Genomic DNA, 17,611 nt, shown 5'->3' with positions numbered 1-17,611 from the left:
GTCGGAATTCATCATCTTTAAATTTTTCTGAGTGCTCTCTAGTTCAGCCCTTGTGTCCTGTAGCTTTTTCTCATTTTCAGTAACTTGAAATTCATAGTTAACGGCAGCCTTCTTAAGCACATCCTTCTCTTTAACAAGCTCATCAACTCGCTCCCGTAGAGACTTATTCATTTCACACACTTTAACCCATTTGCTGAACATGGTCTTATAGGATTCTTGTATGGCATCAATAGTCAACTCTTCACCATCATTGTTACTTTCAGAATCTGAAAAATCTCCTCCGTTTTCACTGTTCACAAAATCTGTTACAGGCAGTGTTGCAACACTGTCTGCGACACCTTTTGTAACACTGTCTGCATAAACACTTTGATCAGTATAAACATTGAAAGCAACATAGTTACTCACATGGTCTTCATCCTCCTGACTACCTTCAGAGTCTTCATCACTCTATGTTGCATTAAACGACTTCTTCTTCTTCTTGAGGGTGTTGGCACACTCGGATTGAATGTGGCCGTAACCGTCGCACTCTCGGCATTGAATACCTCTATTTTTTGTCTTCAATTCTGTGTTATTTGTTGCAGATTTACTCTTTTGAAAGTTGCTAAAATTGCCATTTTTTGAATTCTCATTCTTCCTATTGACCTTCTTCATCACCTTGTTGAATTTCTTTGAGAACTTTGTTATGGACTGGGCCAAGTCTTCTTCATCATCATAATCAACTTCGGCTTGAAAAGTAATACTTTTCTCCTTCTTTCTTTCCTTGTTTTCATCCAAATTTATCTCAAAAGTGCGCAAAGAACCCATTAGCTCATCAAGTTTCATTGTTTGGATATCCTTGGCTTCCTCAATAACTGTCGCCTTATAAGCAAACCTCCGTGGAAGAGACCTCAAGACCTTCCTCACAGGCTTCTCCTCTGATATTTTCTCTCCAAGGGCAAATGTCTCATTAGCAATATCACACAATTTTGAATTGAAATCAGAAATTGTTTCATCTTCAAGCATGCGTAAGTTTTCAAACCTAGTAGTGAGAATTTGAAGCTTTGATAGTCTCATGGCTGTCGTGCCCTCATGTGCCGTTTGTAGAATTTCCCAAGCCTCCTTAGCCGTCTCACATGTAGAAATGAGCTTGAATTGATTGGCATCCACTCCGTTGAAGATGGCATTAAGAGCTCTTGAATTGCTATTCGCCAATCGATCTTCTTCAGTAGACCATTTCTCTTCGGATTTCATAGCTTCTTCTCCAGCATCATTTTTGGTAACGGGGTGCGTCCAACCAATCAACACAGCACGCCACGCTTTCTTATCAAGTGCTTTGATGAACGCCTTCATACAAGCTTTCCACTAAGAGTAATTGCAGCCATCGAGGAGATGAGGACGTGAAACTGAACCACCTTCTCTAAAAAAATCCATCCCTGCTGTAACAAACTAACTCCCAAAATCTCACCAAACAAAGGGTTAGTAAACCGCTCTGATACCAATTGTTAGGTCCGTTTTTATCCTGGTGTTGCAACACTTTACTGTAACACTTTTTGTGATAGAAAATCTAAAATTAAACCAGCAAAACAATAAAGAAGGAAACTAATGCAGAAACGTAAAGGACACCAAAAAAATGATATCGCAGTTCGGTACACACACCTACTCTGCGGGGCCACGCCCAGACAATGATCAATCCACTAAGTTCAAAAGATTACAAAGGATCGAACGGTCTTACACACTCAACGACTCCCTCCTTGACGATGTCGCCATTGCCTAGAATCTCCTTAGAAAGCTTGATCAGCGAGCATCACTCGACTTGACGGTTTCCTCCCGAAACCAAAGAAATCTTCTCCTGAATAACCAATTCAAAAGTGTTCTCACAATCCGTCGCAACACATCAAGCGACTCTTAACATTACAATCTCATACTCACATGAACACACACAACTTTTTCTGTATTCAGTACATATTCCTCACCTCAAGTTCCTTTCACATCAAAACCCTCATGCCACTGTATATACCATCACAAAATCACAACCCTCAATCATCCACGATAAGCACATTCAATCATGGTAATATCTCCTCCATTCACACCACAAATCAGGTCACCGGCCCCAATGACAGTAAGAAGACAATCATTCCCATTATTTCCCACAATTCTTTCCTTAGAAGAACTAGCCATAATGCTCCAGAAAGTCTACTCTTGATTTTCAGCAATCAAGATCTTTTATTTGCAGCCAATAAACATGACAACTAAACTTTTTTTAAGAGAACTACCAATTTACAATGCCAATCAATCGTACAACCAATTTGTCAAAAATAAGCCAATACAAAAAATGTACTAACAGAATGAACAAGTTTATAAACATTAATATATACCGTCCATTTATAACGACCTCACAATGGTTGACATTTGAGTGAGGAACTTCCTAGACACAACCAAAAAAAAAAAAAAAGAGTTTAAAAATTGTGGCTTATATTATACCGTCAAGCTTGGATAATGACCTTGTACCTTTCCATATATTATTATTATTATTATTATTTTATAATAATTGAGTTTTTTTTTTTTTTTTGTTAATTTTTAGATAAATGATTAAACAGAGGTGTTGCAGAGGATCGTACTGAGTTTGGAGCGAAAAACGTAATCTGATCGGGTTTTGGATTTGCAATAATTGAGGTTTTTTTTTTTTTTTTGTTAATTTTTAGATAAATGATTAAACAGATGAGTTGATCAAAGATCATTGGATAATTTCAGGAAAAAAGTTCATTGGCGGGTTTAGACCTCAAACTTGTCGTATTTGGATCATCAATGCTGGCCAAGACATTATAAACAACGTCGGCAGCCACATTAATAAAATCGGATTGAACATTAATTATGCCTCAATTTTATCAAATTTAATTTTTTTGTCTTCTATGCAATCAATAATTTAATAGAAGTTTGGCCCCGTTCATTTCGCCGATTCGAATTTAGAATTCGAGTTTTGCTACAGTAAAAAGCTCTCAGAAACAGTCACATCTAACTTTTTTACTACAGTAAAAAGCTCTCACACAAAATCACATCTCAACTCGAATTACAAACTCGAATCAGCGAAGTGAACGGACCCATTAATAGCATTAAAGTTTGGAGCCTACCCATGAGAAAAATAGTAACCACTCTTGTTGTATTTGGTTTTAGCCGTTATAGTTGACCGACAATGTTGACAGATACCTCCATGGCTCCATTCAGTTGGATTTAACAACATTACTTTTACTGACTTGTAATTCTATATAGATTCCTATAATTTTATTTGGATTAGTCTCATGCTTTGTAAAAAGTAAAAATATTGCTAAACAAAAAAGTAAATGAAAAGTAATATAACCTAACAAAGATTAACCCTACAGATAGAATATTTTATATATTTATAAGAAAAAGATCAAATAAATACCTTTTAAAATTTATGACTCTTAAATTTTTATCACTTACTCTTGATTTATACATTTTAGTCAAAGAACTACATTAATGAAAAGATATTAATTAAGAATAAAAAGTAAAAATTTAGACTTTTTTAAAAGTAAGTTAAGTATTTTTTTTTTTTATATTTTCTTATCTTATCTTACCATGAAAAATCTGAATGAACAGTGTCTTTTAGAAAAACAAGGGGGGTATTTCTTGGAATTTACTACCAGCATAAAACTATGGCCGACAATATGGGTCACGATACGGCAACGTTACTCGAAAATGGTACGAATTTCACGAGTTAGGGTTGAGAAAAAAGATGTTCGGGTCAGAATTAGGTCAACCTGAAATTGACACGAGAAACACGAGTCACTTTCAGGTTAGACCCGCTTAACTCGAACACGACACGAAACTCGTAAACACTAAAATATATATATTTATTACATATTTTTTATTTTATTATAAACTTATGATATCATGATAGTTATACTCAAAATCTTATACTATTATTTGCTTAGTTTTGATAGAAGTTATTGTATTTTAACGTGTTATGAATTTTATGTTAATTTTAATATGTGAAAAATAAAAGAAAAGTATATAATTTTCGTATCAATCATAGATTCATGGGTCAATTTCATGTCACATGTCATTTTTGTGCAGTGTCGTGTAAACCCGTTAAGTGGTCATATCGTGTTCGTGTTGTGATTTTTTAAAAAAATCGTTTCACGGATCGTGTTCGGGTTGACTACAAAAAGAAACAATTAAAATATAACACGAACACGACACGTGATACGAATGACCACCCTTACATAAAATAAAGGGTGGCAGCACACAATTTTGAGTGAGTTGAGAGCACGGTTTCAAGTTTCAACTGTCAAATTTCAATAAAGGGAAGGATTTTGATTGTTGTCTCTTTACACTTTAAATAAATAGAGCGTTAATCACTTACTTACATTTGAGAATCAAATTCTAAAGGAATTGGTGTAAAGTTTCTTTTTGTTTAAGATAAATAAATAATTGTTGGTTGAGTTAAACAAGGTTTCACCTTGCATTGAGACTCATTCCAAAAAAAAAGTGTAAACTTAGAACTATTCGGGAAAGATGGAGAAAAATTCTCTAGAATCAACCAAAAACTAAGCACGTGTCACCGTCACGCTAACAAGTCCTTTTTTGCGGCAAATCTTTTTTGGTTGTTTTTCTCGTCCTCAATTTTGTTCAGCCAACACGTCAGGTTTACATTGTCCCTCCCCCCCTAATATGCTCAGCAGATACGTCACTTGCAAACTACACCAAGCCCCCGTTTACGTCCTTACTCCTCACTATATATACACATAAGTGGCCATGCATTAATTTGCAAACTGAACTCCTCTCATTCTCTCTATAGATCTCTCTCTCTCTCTCTCTCTCTTATTGTTAGCAATAATATTGGGTTGAATTTGTACGAGATCATATTCAAGAATGGCAAAGCGTTGCGAAGAAGAGCACCCCAAGAAGGCCTTTGGATGGGCAGCCAGGGATACTTCTGGTCTCCTCTCTCCTTTCCATTTCTCTCGAAGGTTCTTATTTTATTCTTTTCCCTTCTATTAATCTTGATGATCTTGGTTAATCTCTTTCTTGTCCAGATTTTTCAAGATTTAACCGATCCCTTTATTTGTTGAAAATGATTTTTCCCTTAATTATTAATTCATGAAAACCTTGATGAAGATGTGAATTAATTGCATTAGTATATACGGTATTGTATAGGATCTTTTTTTTCTTTTTTTTTTTTTGTTGCTGAAATCTAAATTTCGGGTTGTGTCTTGCTGTTTGGTTGCAGAGAAACTGGAGAGAAAGATGTTACGTTTAAGGTTTTGTATTGTGGGATATGTCACTCGGACCTTCACATGGTTAAGAATGAATGGGGCAATTCTACCTATCCTCTCGTTCCTGGGTATGTTCTATTTTTCTTCATTGATTGATAACTTAAAAGATTCATTTATTTTTGTAATTGTTTAACTTAAAAGATGCAGAAATTAAATCTAATGGTTAATTACCTAAAGTTGTCGTTATATTTTTCAAGGTATTCTTACATATGTCATAATATATAAAAGTTACGCATGCTGAATAACCAGGTACATAAAATATTGAGAAATACCGTATATTTATAAGGACCTCACAAATGGTTAAGATTTCAGTGACGACCTTCCAAAACAGATAAAAAAACTATCAAAAACGTAAGTTTATGTGGATCTTATTAGTACAATACATAAGTGTGAATTATTAGATCTTTATTAACTTCCGCTAATTTATATATTGTATCTTATCTATCAAAAAACTTTTGCAGGCATGAAATTGTTGGAGTAGTGACAGAAGTGGGAAGCAAAGTGCAAAAGTTCAAGGTGGGCGACAAAGTGGGCGTGGGCTGCATGGTGGGAGCTTGCCGCTCTTGCGAAAGCTGCGCCAATGACCTCGAGAATTACTGCCCCAAGATGATCCTCACCTACAGCGCCACCTACTACGACGGCACAACCACCTACGGAGGCTACTCCGATGTGATGGTAGCCGACGAGCACTTTATCGTTCGCATTCCGGACAACCTACCTCTTGATGCTGGAGCCCCTCTCCTGTGCGCCGGGATCACAGTTTATAGCCCCTTGAAGTATTTCGGCCTAGACAAGCCAGGTCTTCATGTTGGCATAGTTGGCCTAGGCGGGCTTGGCCATGTGGCAGTGAAATTTGCCAAGGCTATGGGGGTTAAGGTCACTGTGATTAGTACCTCTCCTAACAAGAAGAAGGAAGCTATTGAACATCTTGGTGCTGATTCATTTTTGGTCAGCCGTGACCAAGATGAAATGAAGGTGTGTAGACATAGTAATTAATTACTTTGAATGCATTAATAATTATGTGGTTGATTAAAATCATGACCTAATTGTGTTTGTTAATCTTTTTGATTGTCTAAGGCTGCCATGGGCACAATGGATGGTATCATTGACACAGTTTCTGCAGTGCATCCTCTTTTGCCTTTGATTGGTTTGTTGAAGCCCCATGGAAAGTTGGTCATGGTTGGTGCTCCGGAGAAACCACTTGAGCTACCGGTTTTTCCATTGTTGATGGGTACGTATATATGTTGGTAAAGTAGTTAAGAAATGTATCCTCCTATTTTAGTGTAGCTCTATCATTCTGAACGTTGGATCACATCAAGTTTATCGCATCGAAGGAAAAACATATACGAAACTAACATAATTTGGTGAAATATCTATCAATGAATTCTCCATATAAATCCAAAACTTGATTAATCCCTTACAAAGTTGATTGGAATAAAATGCATTGCAGGAAGGAAAATAGTGGGTGGAAGTTGCAATGGAGGGATGAAGGAAACACAGGAGATGATTGATTTTGCTGCAAAACACAATATAAGGGCTGAGGTTGAAGTTATTCCAATGGATTATGTAAACACTGCAATGGAGCGACTTCTGAAGGCAGATGTCAGATACCGATTTGTTATTGACATTGCAAACACATTGAAGCCATCAACAGCTAGCTCTTAAGAAACTTGTTTTGCTTCTTTTGTTCATTGTATTTTTCGGAAATAATTCAAACTAAATTCGATCGATTCAAGTTGTATTTTCACGAGCTTTATTAAATAAGTTGCTCATATATGAGATTACAGTATTTGAGACAACAAATTATTCTATGCCTTCTCTTCTTTTGTTCATTGTGTTTTCTTTTAATTTATATTTGTAATAAGTCCAAATATCCTTAAATTTAAAGTCCTTGGTCCCAAGCATTTTAATGTGAATGTGTCTTTTTTCTTTGTGGCTCATACTATGGTCCTTGAAATCTGCAAGTGAGCGCAATTATAACAAATAATAAAGAGTGCGCAGAGGATCATTCCCACAAAAATTGTGTTTAATTTATTTAATTTGTGAGCAGAAATTTGTCTTTTTTCTTTATATGTGAAATGAGCGGACTCTTTCTTTCTTTCTTCGGTTTCAGCCAGTTGGAGCGCACTTCCTTTGCAAGCGGACACGTGGCGACGCAAGATAATGGGAAGAGCTGATGGGGACTATTAGAAACGCGAGGTTACCACCTCTGATGAGCACGCGCGCAATCTGAGCCTCTTAAAAGGCTGATAGTTACCACCTTCGATGAGCACGCGCGTAATCTGAGCCTTTGATGGCTCATTCGACGGCTGATATGGAGAACTTAAGCCTTTTCTTTACTCGCGCGCTGCTGGGTCGTAGACTTCATAGGCAAATTTTAATTTTTCTTATCTTTTTTACCCCATTTTACTCCAACTTTTGCACTTTAACCCCCTGCAACCAAATTAATTACGCAAATGAGAAAAAAAAAAAATTAATAATCTTGTAGAGGGGACAACAAAATAAAATTATTACTAAACTAAGTAAAATAAAGTGAAATTACACTAAAATAAAATAAAATAAAATAAAATTAAGCTAAAATAAACTAAACACAAAATTAAACTAAAAACAAGTAAAATCTCAACGACTTAGCTAATTTAATTACAAAAAATTGGTAAAAATAACTCTGTTTTCATAGAGTTATCAGCTGTCTACTTGTAAGTTTCAACTTTGACACAAAATTTTGTGGCAAACTCCCTAGCAAGGTGTATAGTGTAAACTGCAAAGGGATTTCCGTTGCTAAAAGAAACAAAGCAAAACAAATTAAAGGAGGACAAAAAGTTGACTGAGAATCAATTTCCTGCTTGCTCTCCTGGTGGTAACAAACGGGTATGATCAAGTGTGATTAGTTTCTTCTCAGAAAGTGGAAAAAGTATCACTTTATCTAACATAATCCAGTAAATTTCCCAGAAAATTCATTTGTCTTCTCCAATTCGCAATCATTCTATGTATAAAACGATTCTTTTATGTGTGCAGTGAGAATAATAGGGTAAATTGCGAATTTGAATGTTGGAACTTGTAAATATTGAAGGTTGAAAGTGTAATATTCTAGCAATCTAGCAACACTCCACCAGCTTACTCTGAGATTATTTGGGGGAAGCCGTGCATTCTAGCAACACTCTTTATTGGAATATAATAGCATAATGACCATCATCAAATAATTCACTAATCTTTGTCGGATCCCATGTAAAGTCCTTATTTTTTAGTCTTCTCCACCGACTATGAATATCACATTTTTACTATTAAAAGATTCCAAGTAGCACATATATTAAGACTTTGTTCATTTCACCGATTTGAGTTTTCAGTTTTAAATTTCTACAGTAAAAAGTTCTCAAAAAATGTCACATCTAACTTTTTCTGCTACAGTGAAAAGTTCTTTAAAAATGTCACATCTCAGTTCGAATTGAAAACTCAAATCTGCGAAGTGAACGAGCCCTAATTATTTTCTAACCCACAACGAATCTTGACCAACTTCCAGTCTAATCTAATAATGCTAAATTGAAGTCGGCAAACTTTGTAAATCCCGTTAGTTAATCCGGTGGTACAATTTCACTTGCATTTGAGACTCATTCCAATGGAAAAGTGTATAAGTTAAAAAAGAATCGTTTATTTTATATATTCAAATTTAAATTATTAATTTTTTTATAATATTTTTTTCTCATAAAAAAAATTTAAATTTTAAATTAATGTGAGAATAAAAAATTATAATTTAAGTATGTTTAAACTCCTTAAAATTATTCAAAAACGATGAAGAAATACCTTTTTTGCGGGGGAGTCAACCAAAAGTTTGGACAACGATGGAGAAACCAGTCACCCGTCACGCTCGCAAGTTCTTTTTCTTTATTCATTGTCGCCAAGAAATACTTTTTGTCGTTTTTCTTGTCCCCAATTGGTTCAGCCAATGCGTCACCAATATTATACATAGCAAGTAGCACAATATAAATGTGGTTTCCATTGTCCCTCCTTTCATAATTTGCTCAGCAAATACGTCATCAATACAATATATATACAGTACACACACACACACAAGTGGCCATGCATTTACAAACTGAACTCTCTCTCTCTCTCTTCTTTCTCTCTCTCTTCTCTCTCTCTTATTGTTGGCATTAGCAATAATATTGGGTTGAATTTGTAAGAGATCATATTCGCGAAAATGGCGAAGTGTTACGAACAAGAGCACCCCAAGAAGGCCTTTGGATGGGCAGCAAGGGATACTTCTGGTCTCCTCTCTCCTTTCCATTTCTCTCGAAGGTTCTTATATATTTTTCTTTTCCCTTATAATCTTTATTGATGATCTTGGTTAATCTCTTTCTAGTCCAGATTTTTCAAGATTTATCTGATCTTTAAACATAGAAAAAGTTTCTTTTTCCCTTATTAATCATTCATATTGGAAGCCTTGATGAAGATGTGAATTTAGTTGCACTTACAAAATCTAAATTTCGGTTTGTTTCTTGCTGTTTGGTTGCAGGGAAACTGGAGAGAAAGATGTTGCCTTCAAAGTGTTGTATTGTGGGATTTGTCACTCGGACCTTCACATGATTAAGAATGAATGGGGCAATTCTACCTATCCTCTCGTTCCTGGGTATGTTCTATTTTTCTTCATTGGTTGATAACAAGAAGATCGATCAAGATTCATTTATTTTTGTAATTGCTTAACTTAAAAGGTCCAGAAATAGATTAAATTTAGTTGTTGATTGTGGAGGCAAAATTGCCAATATTCTGGAATTATCTAGAAATTCAAAAAAAAAAATGAAGAATAGCTAATTAAGGTTGTCACTAGATTTTTTTTAAAAGGTATTTTATTACATTACTTGTATAATAATATTTATATATAACAGTTGCGTATGATCAATGACCAAGTACATAAAATATTAGAAGGTGATCGCACGTTTTTAACGACCTTACAATGGTTGACTTGTGAATGAGGGACTTCCTAGACATTAAAAAAAAAAAAAAAGGAAGACAGTCTCGTTCACTTCGCTGATTTGAGTTTATAATTTGAGTTGAGATGTGATTTTATATGAGAGCTTTTTACTGTAGCAAAAGAGTTAGATGTGATTGTTTGTGAGAGCTTTTTACTGTAGAAAAACTCGAATTCTAAACTCGAATCAGCGAAGTAAACGGGACCTAAAAATTGTGTCATATATATTATATACCGTCAACCTCGAATAAAGCCCTTTTAACTTTTTATATGACAATTTGACAAACGAAGCCCTTCTTCTTTTTTCTTTTTTTCTCACTCTAGATCTCTTTATAATCTACAACACAGATTATAAAACTCATAACTTTGAAGGTATTGATTAGTGAAAGTATCCTATTTCATAGAACTTTTGAATTTCCCTGTACTTATGTTGTACGATCTTAATAGTACGATGCATAAGTTTGAAGCTTCAGATTCTTATTAACTTTGGATAAATTTTCATATTATTTCTTATCAATCAAAAACCTTTTGTAGGCATGAAATTGTTGGCGTGGTGACAGAGGTGGGAAGCAAAGTGCAAAAGTTCAAAGTGGGCGACAAAGTGGGTGTTGGCTGCATGGTAGGAGCTTGCCGCTCTTGCGAAAGCTGTGCTAATGACCTCGAGAATTACTGCTCTAAAATGATCCTCACCTACGGCGTTACTTACTATGATGGCACAACCACCTATGGAGGCTACTCCGACGTGATGGTAGCCGACGAGCACTTTATCGTTCGCATTCCGGACAACCTACCTCTTGATGCTGGAGCCCCTCTCCTGTGCGCCGGGATCACAGTTTATAGCCCCTTGAAGTATTTCGGCCTAGACAAGCCAGGTCTTCATGTTGGCATAGTTGGCCTAGGTGGACTTGGCCATGTGGCAGTGAAATTTGCCAAGGCTATGGGGGTTAAGGTTACCGTGATTAGTACCTCTCCTAACAAGAAGAAGGAAGCTATTGAACATCTTGGTGCTGATTCATTTTTGGTCAGCCGTGACCAAGATGAAATGAAGGTGTGTAGACATAGTAATTAATTACTTGGAATGCATTAATAATTATGTGGTTGATTAAAATCATGACCTAATTGTGTTTGTTAATCTTTTTTATTGTCTAAGGCTGCCATGGGCACAATGGATGGTATCATTGACACAGTTTCTGCAGTGCATCCACTTTTGCCTTTGATTTGTTTGTTGAAGCCCCATGGAAAGTTGGTCATGGTTGGTGCTCCGGAGAAACCACTTGAGCTACCAATCTTTCCTTTGTTGATGGGTACGTATGTTTGATAGTGAAAGGAAAATAGTCATTCTATAGTAGTGTATTCCTATTAGTAATATGTACTTCTGAATGTTACATCATATCATATTTTATCATATCAAAAAGAAAATATATAGTAAACAGATAGAATTTGATGAAAATATCTGCCAAAGAATTCTCTGAAAAAAGAAGCGATGACGTCTTAAATCTAAAACTTAATCTATTATGGGTAAGTAAAATGAGATAATAGTAATTTGTATAGAGACTGCATTTTCATTTATGTGTTGTATATACTAATATATATATATATATATATATTTTATAATTTTGATTGGAATTGACATGCAGGAAGGAAGATAGTGGCTGGAAGTGGCATTGGAGGGATGAAGGAAACACAAGAGATGATTGATTTTGCTGCAAAACACAACATAACGGCTGAGGTTGAAGTTATTCCAATGGACTATGTCAACACTGCAATGGAGAGACTTCTCAAGGCAGACGTCAGATACCGATTTGTTATTGACATTGCAAACACATTGAAACCAGCTAGCTTTTAAGAAACTGCTTGTGTTTTGCTTCTTCTGTTTCTTGTCTTTGTGTGGAGAGAATACAAACTGAATTCGGCTCAAGGTGTACTTTCACCTGCTTTATGAAATAAGAGTTACTCAGATTGCATTATTTAAGACCACAAATTATTCTATTCCTTTTCCGTATCTCCATCTCTTTTCTTTTTCTGTTTTTCTTGAATATGGTAAAAAAGGGCATGTGAGGGAAAAAAAAAAGAGTAACACTAGTTTGTTCTAAGGCCGACAATTTTAGACACGATACGAGATAAATAGATTTTGAATCGCACAATTATTAATTGAGTCGTTAATATACTGACATGATTAACACAAAAATAAATGTCACAAATCGTGTTAAAGTTGAGGTATTTTTATAAATATTGACCCTTAATCTGATACGAACACGACACCATACAAATTGCCGCCCCTTGTAACCAAAGCATATTGGATCCGCAATAAGCATCTTTGTTTCACGGCCCAAATGTGAAAAAGACTAGAGGAGTTTTCTTTCTTCTTTATTTTTATTTTTTAAAATTCTTATATAAGATAAAAAGTAAAAGAAAAACACCTATCCAGTGCATTGTTCAGATACTCATTTAGCATCTATTAAATTTTTACATATTTTTTCAGATATTATACGAGTCAAATATATATCTTCCCTTTAAAACGACATAGAATTAATGTGTATTTAATTTATTGAAATTTTCTCACACATAAATATGTTAAATTTTGGCAAAAATTGTATCAAAACAAAAAAGGATATGTAAAGATATATAACCTAACAAAGATTAACCCTACCGATAGAATATTTTATATATTTACAAAAAAAAGATATATACTCTTTAAAATTTACGACTCTAAATTTTCACTTATTACTCTTGATTAATACTATTTAGTTAAAAGAACTAGATTAGTGAAAAGAATATTAATTAAAAATAAAAAAATAAAAAGTTAAACTGATGTACTCTTAAAACTAAGGAGTTGTTTGGTTGAGGGATTCGTATTCCGATTCGAATCATGGTTCGTAATTCGCTACAGTGTTTTCTCTCACAAAAAATACACATAAATAAAAAATAATTATAATTTTATAATTCTAATCTATGAACCAATCGTCTCTTAAATTTATTTAACTTTTTTATAATTTTTTATCGTATATTACCATAAAAAATCTGGATGAACGGTATCTTTGAAAAACAGGGGAGGTATTTCTTAGAATTTACTGCTAGCGTAAAACAAAGGGTGGCAGCACACAGCTTTTGAGTTGAGAGCACGGTTTCAAGTTTCAACTCTCAAATTTCAATAAAGGATAGGATTTTGATTGTTGTCTCTTTACACTTAAAATAAATAGAGCGTTAATCACTTACATTTGAGAATCAAATTCCAAAGGAATTGGTATAAAGTTAGCATATTTTGAGTCTGAACTTGAGTTGAGAGCACGGTTTCAAGTTTCAACTCTCAAATTTCAATAAAGGGTAGGATTTTGATTGTTGTCTCTTTACACTTTAAATAAATAGAGCGTTAATCACTTACATTTGAGAATCAAATTCCAAAGGAATTGGTGTAAAGTTAGCATATTTTGAGTCTGAAGTTCTAACTCTTTCTTGGTACGATCTCTCAACTCTTTCTTCTTCTTTTTTCTTTTTTGAATTCATTGTTGTTTAATATGATAAATCTTGATATGTGCAACGAAGAAGGGAAAGATAAATAACACAGTATATAGGCCTTAATATTAGGCCTTAATATTTCTAGTTTTTTTTTCAGGGATTTTTTTCTTTACTATCGTTAACCTCGTAACCAAAAATGAGAATTGTTAAACGTAAAAATAAAAAAATAAAAAAATAAAAAGAAAGGGAGAATTGTTGGTTTAAGTGAAACGACGCCGTGTCTGTTTGGGTTGTTTTTGCTTTTATTCCTTCCTAGCGTCTGTGTTCCGTATTGTTTTCGAAGGAGCATTTGAAGAACGACAACCCCTTTTTGTTTTGACGCATACCAACCAGAGCTTCATAACTAAGGTTGTTTTTCTTTTTTCTTTTTTCTTTTTTCTTTTTTGCAGTTGTTGTCTGTTTTATTTTTCACCAAGTGTGAGTTTTTTCATAAAAAAATTATGGGTTTTGAAGGTTGCTTCTGTGGATTTCAAAGTTTTTTTTAGCATATTGTGTTTTAAGAATTGTTAAACCCAACTTCCTTTTGTAACGGTTGTGAGGAATTGAGTATAAATTACAATCATTTTTTCAGTTATGGACGCACTGAGAAACATTTTGTTGTCATAAAGAGTGTTTGTGCACTGTCTATCAGGTGTTTGTTGAAATTCCTAGAAAAGTTTTAGTTTTAGTCTAATGCTGATTTCATTGGTTTTGGCGATTGAAAGTGGTCTTTGATTACAGTTATGTGTTAACTGTCTGCTTGGTGTTTGTTCAAATGCCTGCAGAACTAATGCAGTGTTTTTATTGTCTTATTTATTGGTTAAGTTTTGTAATTTGCAATGATAATGCTATGAATGTGTTCATTTTTCTTCTGATTGTAGTTGTTTGAAAGCTTTGCTCTGTTTCTTTATTACTGAATCTATAATGGTTTCTATGGAAATAGATCTTAAGCAAACTCAGAGCTTCCATTTCTGAAAATCGGAGGACCCTTTTAAGGTGTGCAGATAAAATGGCATGTGCCACCTTCAGTCTCAATGGCATCGCCAATCTTAGACTCCACCACACCAACATTGCTCATCACACTCTTTTGAGCTGCTCCAAATCGCGCCTCTTTCAACCCCCACTCCGCTCCATATCCGCCCTCCGGTTTCAGTCTCCTCCCAATTCTTACCATCTCAACGGCTCAAGATTAATCCCCAACTTCAATTGCTTTGCCAAAAAATCGGAGTCGTCAGATTCCGGTAACAACTTATTACAACCTTCTTCGTCCTCAGAGAAAAACCTTTACTTTGACTTATAAAGAAAAAGAGAAAAATAAAAAACCCTTTACTTTGATCTTGTTTTGGTTTCTCTTTTTATGTTTGTTTTCTTGATAATGTTGAAGGAGAAAGAGTGGTGGTTCTGGTGATCGGTGGAGGGGGGAGAGAGCACGCACTCTGCCATGCGCTAAAGCGGTCCCCCTCTTGTGACGCCGTTTTCTGTGCGCCTGGAAATGCTGGCATTTCTGACTCTGGCGACGCCACATGTATTTCTGATCTCGATATCTCCAATAGCTCAGCTGTCGTCTCATTCTGCCACAAGTGGAATGTGGGACTCGTCGTAGTAGGACCGGAGGCCCCTCTGGTCTCGGGCCTTGTGAATGACTTGAGTGAGGCTGGAATCCCTGCTTTTGGACCCACATCGGAGGCTGCTGCTTTGGAGGGCTCGAAGAATTTCATGAAGAGTATCTGTGATAAGTACAGAATTCCCACTGCTAAGGTTTGTTTCACCAATCATATAAAGACAAAGCTTTGAGCTTCACAACGTTTTTGTTTTCCAATTTTTAAGTTTTTGAGGCCAAAGGGGAAAAACTTACAATTGAGTTATTAATTTTTAGTTGTTATTGATACAAAATATGCATAATTAACTTAATGTTGGTTCTCAATTGTATCTTAACAAACCAACTCCCATGTTAGTGTTATTTATAATTTGGTTAATAAATTGGAACTCAAAAGCTTTCGAGCTTAATACTAAAGGACTTGATAATTACTCGTCATTTGTCAATTTGTATTAAAGTATTAACATAGAATATGCGTAACTGATTAGAATGCTATTTCCCAATTCCATTTTAACAGAGCGATTCCCATATTAGTTGGTGTCTAGAGTCTTTAAATAACAACAATAGATGCATTATTATTCCTTGTTTTATCAATATGCGTAACTGATTAGAATGCTATTTCCCAATTCTATTTTAACAGAGCGATTCCCATATTAGTTGGTGTCTAGAATCTTTAAATAACAACAATAGATGCATTATTATTCTTTGTTTTATCATTATGTGAAACATTTGTTTTGATTTGATGCAGTATCGAACATTCACAGACTCGGCTGCTGCAAAGCAGTATATACAAGAACAAGGGGCGCCAATAGTTATTAAAGCAGATGGTCTGGCTGCAGGAAAAGGAGTTATTGTGGCTACGACCTTGGAGGAGGCATACAAAGCCGTTGATACAATGCTTGTCGAAAGGGTTTTTGGTTCAGCAGGTTGCCGTGTGATTGTTGAGGAATATTTGGAAGGAGAAGAGGCGTCCTTTTTCGCATTAGTGGATGGGGAGAATGCTATTCCTTTGGAATCTGCTCAGGATCACAAACGAGTCGGGGATGACGATACGGGGCCTAATACTGGTGGCATGGGAGCGTACTCCCCAGCACCCGTCTTGACAAAAGAGCTTCAAGATTTGGTGATGAAGTCCATAATTCTCCCAACAGTGAAAGGAATGTCAGCTGAGGGCTGCAAGTTTGTTGGGGTTCTGTATGCTGGTCTCATGATTGAGAAGAAGTCTGGCTTACCGAAACTAATTGAATACAATGTCCGATTTGGAGATCCTGAGTGTCAGGTCGGTGAACGACTCCCCTTAATAGACTTATAAGATCCATCATAGAAGTTATATATTGATTGTTGGTATCTTTAATAAGATTTCAATAAGATTTTCTTTGTCCAAAAATCTAACTTTTGAAGCTTGCTAACCTGTGATGAATGTATTAACAGGTGTTGATGGTTCGGTTGGAGTCTGATCTAGCACAAGTTTTGCTTGCAGCTTGTAGAGGAGAGCTAAGTGAGGTGTCCCTAAGCTGGTCTCCGGGGTCAGCCATGGTGGTGGTAATGGCAAGCAAAGGGTACCCGGGTTCCTACGAGAAGGGAACCGTCATTCGGAATCTTGAGGAAGCTGAGCACGTTGCTCCTTCTGTCAAGGTATTTCATGCCGGGACTGCCCTAGACTCGGAGGGCAACTTTGTAGCAACCGGAGGGCGTGTTCTTGGGGTCACTGCCCAAGGGAAAGACCTTGAAGAGGCAAGGGACAGAGCATACCAAGCTGTTGAACAAATTAACTGGCCTGGTGGGTTTTACAGGCGAGATATTGGTTGGAGAGCACTTCCTCAGAAGGAATTTGTGACAAAAGGGTAAAGATTTTGTCATAATTTTTTTAAAAAAAATTAATAACTGTCAGTGATGAGTTTTTTTTAAAATCATAATTTTTTTAAAAAAAATTAATAACTGTCAGTGATGAGTTTTTTTTTTTTAAAAATAATAATAATAAATATGAGTGCTTCATTTCAGAGTAGGAATTTATGAAACTCATGAAAGGGTGAATTTAATCTTATAAATGAACACCAGCTCACCGTTAAATTTCTCAAAGAAAGTTCTCTAGTTGGTTTAATTTTTTTCCCCCAACTGTGGTACACTCCTCAGACATATGTTAATCTCTTTTTCAAACCTAAAATCGGAGCCGTCCAATACAAGGTAAATTAGGACAACCGAAAATACAAGTGTGATGTTCCTGAAATAAATATGTGTATGTTAGTACGTTCGGTTAATAATTATACTTCACACGCTCAACAATAT

The 17,611-nt window shown here is 35.4% G+C and overlaps 3 protein-coding genes across 4 annotated transcripts; all 3 read left to right on the top strand.

Annotated features, from left to right (window-relative positions):
* Positions 1 to 4,796: 4,796 nt before the first annotated feature.
* Positions 4,797 to 7,101, top strand: LOC21385910 (probable mannitol dehydrogenase). The gene is made up of 5 exons (XM_010097583.2): positions 4,797 to 4,967; positions 5,228 to 5,341; positions 5,735 to 6,248; positions 6,351 to 6,504; positions 6,724 to 7,101. The coding sequence occupies exons 1-5, from the start codon at positions 4,870 to 4,872 to the stop codon at positions 6,936 to 6,938; spliced, it is 1,095 nt and encodes a 364-aa protein (XP_010095885.1). The 5' UTR covers positions 4,797 to 4,869; the 3' UTR covers positions 6,939 to 7,101.
* Positions 7,102 to 9,365: 2,264 nt separating this feature from the next.
* On the top strand, positions 9,366 to 12,205 carry LOC21385909 (probable mannitol dehydrogenase). Its single transcript, XM_010097582.2, has 5 exons — positions 9,366 to 9,563; positions 9,781 to 9,894; positions 10,768 to 11,281; positions 11,384 to 11,537; positions 11,871 to 12,205. Exons 1-5 carry the CDS (start codon positions 9,466 to 9,468, stop codon positions 12,077 to 12,079), a joined length of 1,089 nt encoding a protein of 362 aa, XP_010095884.1. The 5' UTR covers positions 9,366 to 9,465; the 3' UTR covers positions 12,080 to 12,205.
* Positions 12,206 to 14,018: 1,813 nt separating this feature from the next.
* Positions 14,019 to 17,219, top strand: LOC21385908 (phosphoribosylamine--glycine ligase). 2 transcript variants are annotated; one of them, XM_024165283.1, is made up of 5 exons: positions 14,019 to 14,097; positions 14,725 to 14,969; positions 15,113 to 15,486; positions 16,074 to 16,604; positions 16,757 to 17,219. In XM_024165283.1, the coding sequence occupies exons 2-5, from the start codon at positions 14,738 to 14,740 to the stop codon at positions 17,171 to 17,173; spliced, it is 1,554 nt and encodes a 517-aa protein (XP_024021051.1). In that variant the 5' UTR covers positions 14,019 to 14,097; positions 14,725 to 14,737; the 3' UTR covers positions 17,174 to 17,219. The 2 variants fall into 2 exon arrangements, with proteins under 2 accessions (XP_024021051.1, XP_024021050.1); XM_024165282.1 differs by having other exon boundaries at positions 14,672 to 14,969.
* Positions 17,220 to 17,611: the final 392 nt, after the last annotated feature.

Source organism: Morus notabilis, unplaced genomic scaffold (genome assembly GCF_000414095.1).
Source record: "Morus notabilis unplaced genomic scaffold, ASM41409v2 Scaffold2020, whole genome shotgun sequence".
In the NCBI taxonomy this organism is placed as follows: Eukaryota; Viridiplantae; Streptophyta; class Magnoliopsida; order Rosales; family Moraceae; genus Morus; species Morus notabilis.
This window is presented reverse-complemented; position numbering and strand designations above follow the sequence as displayed.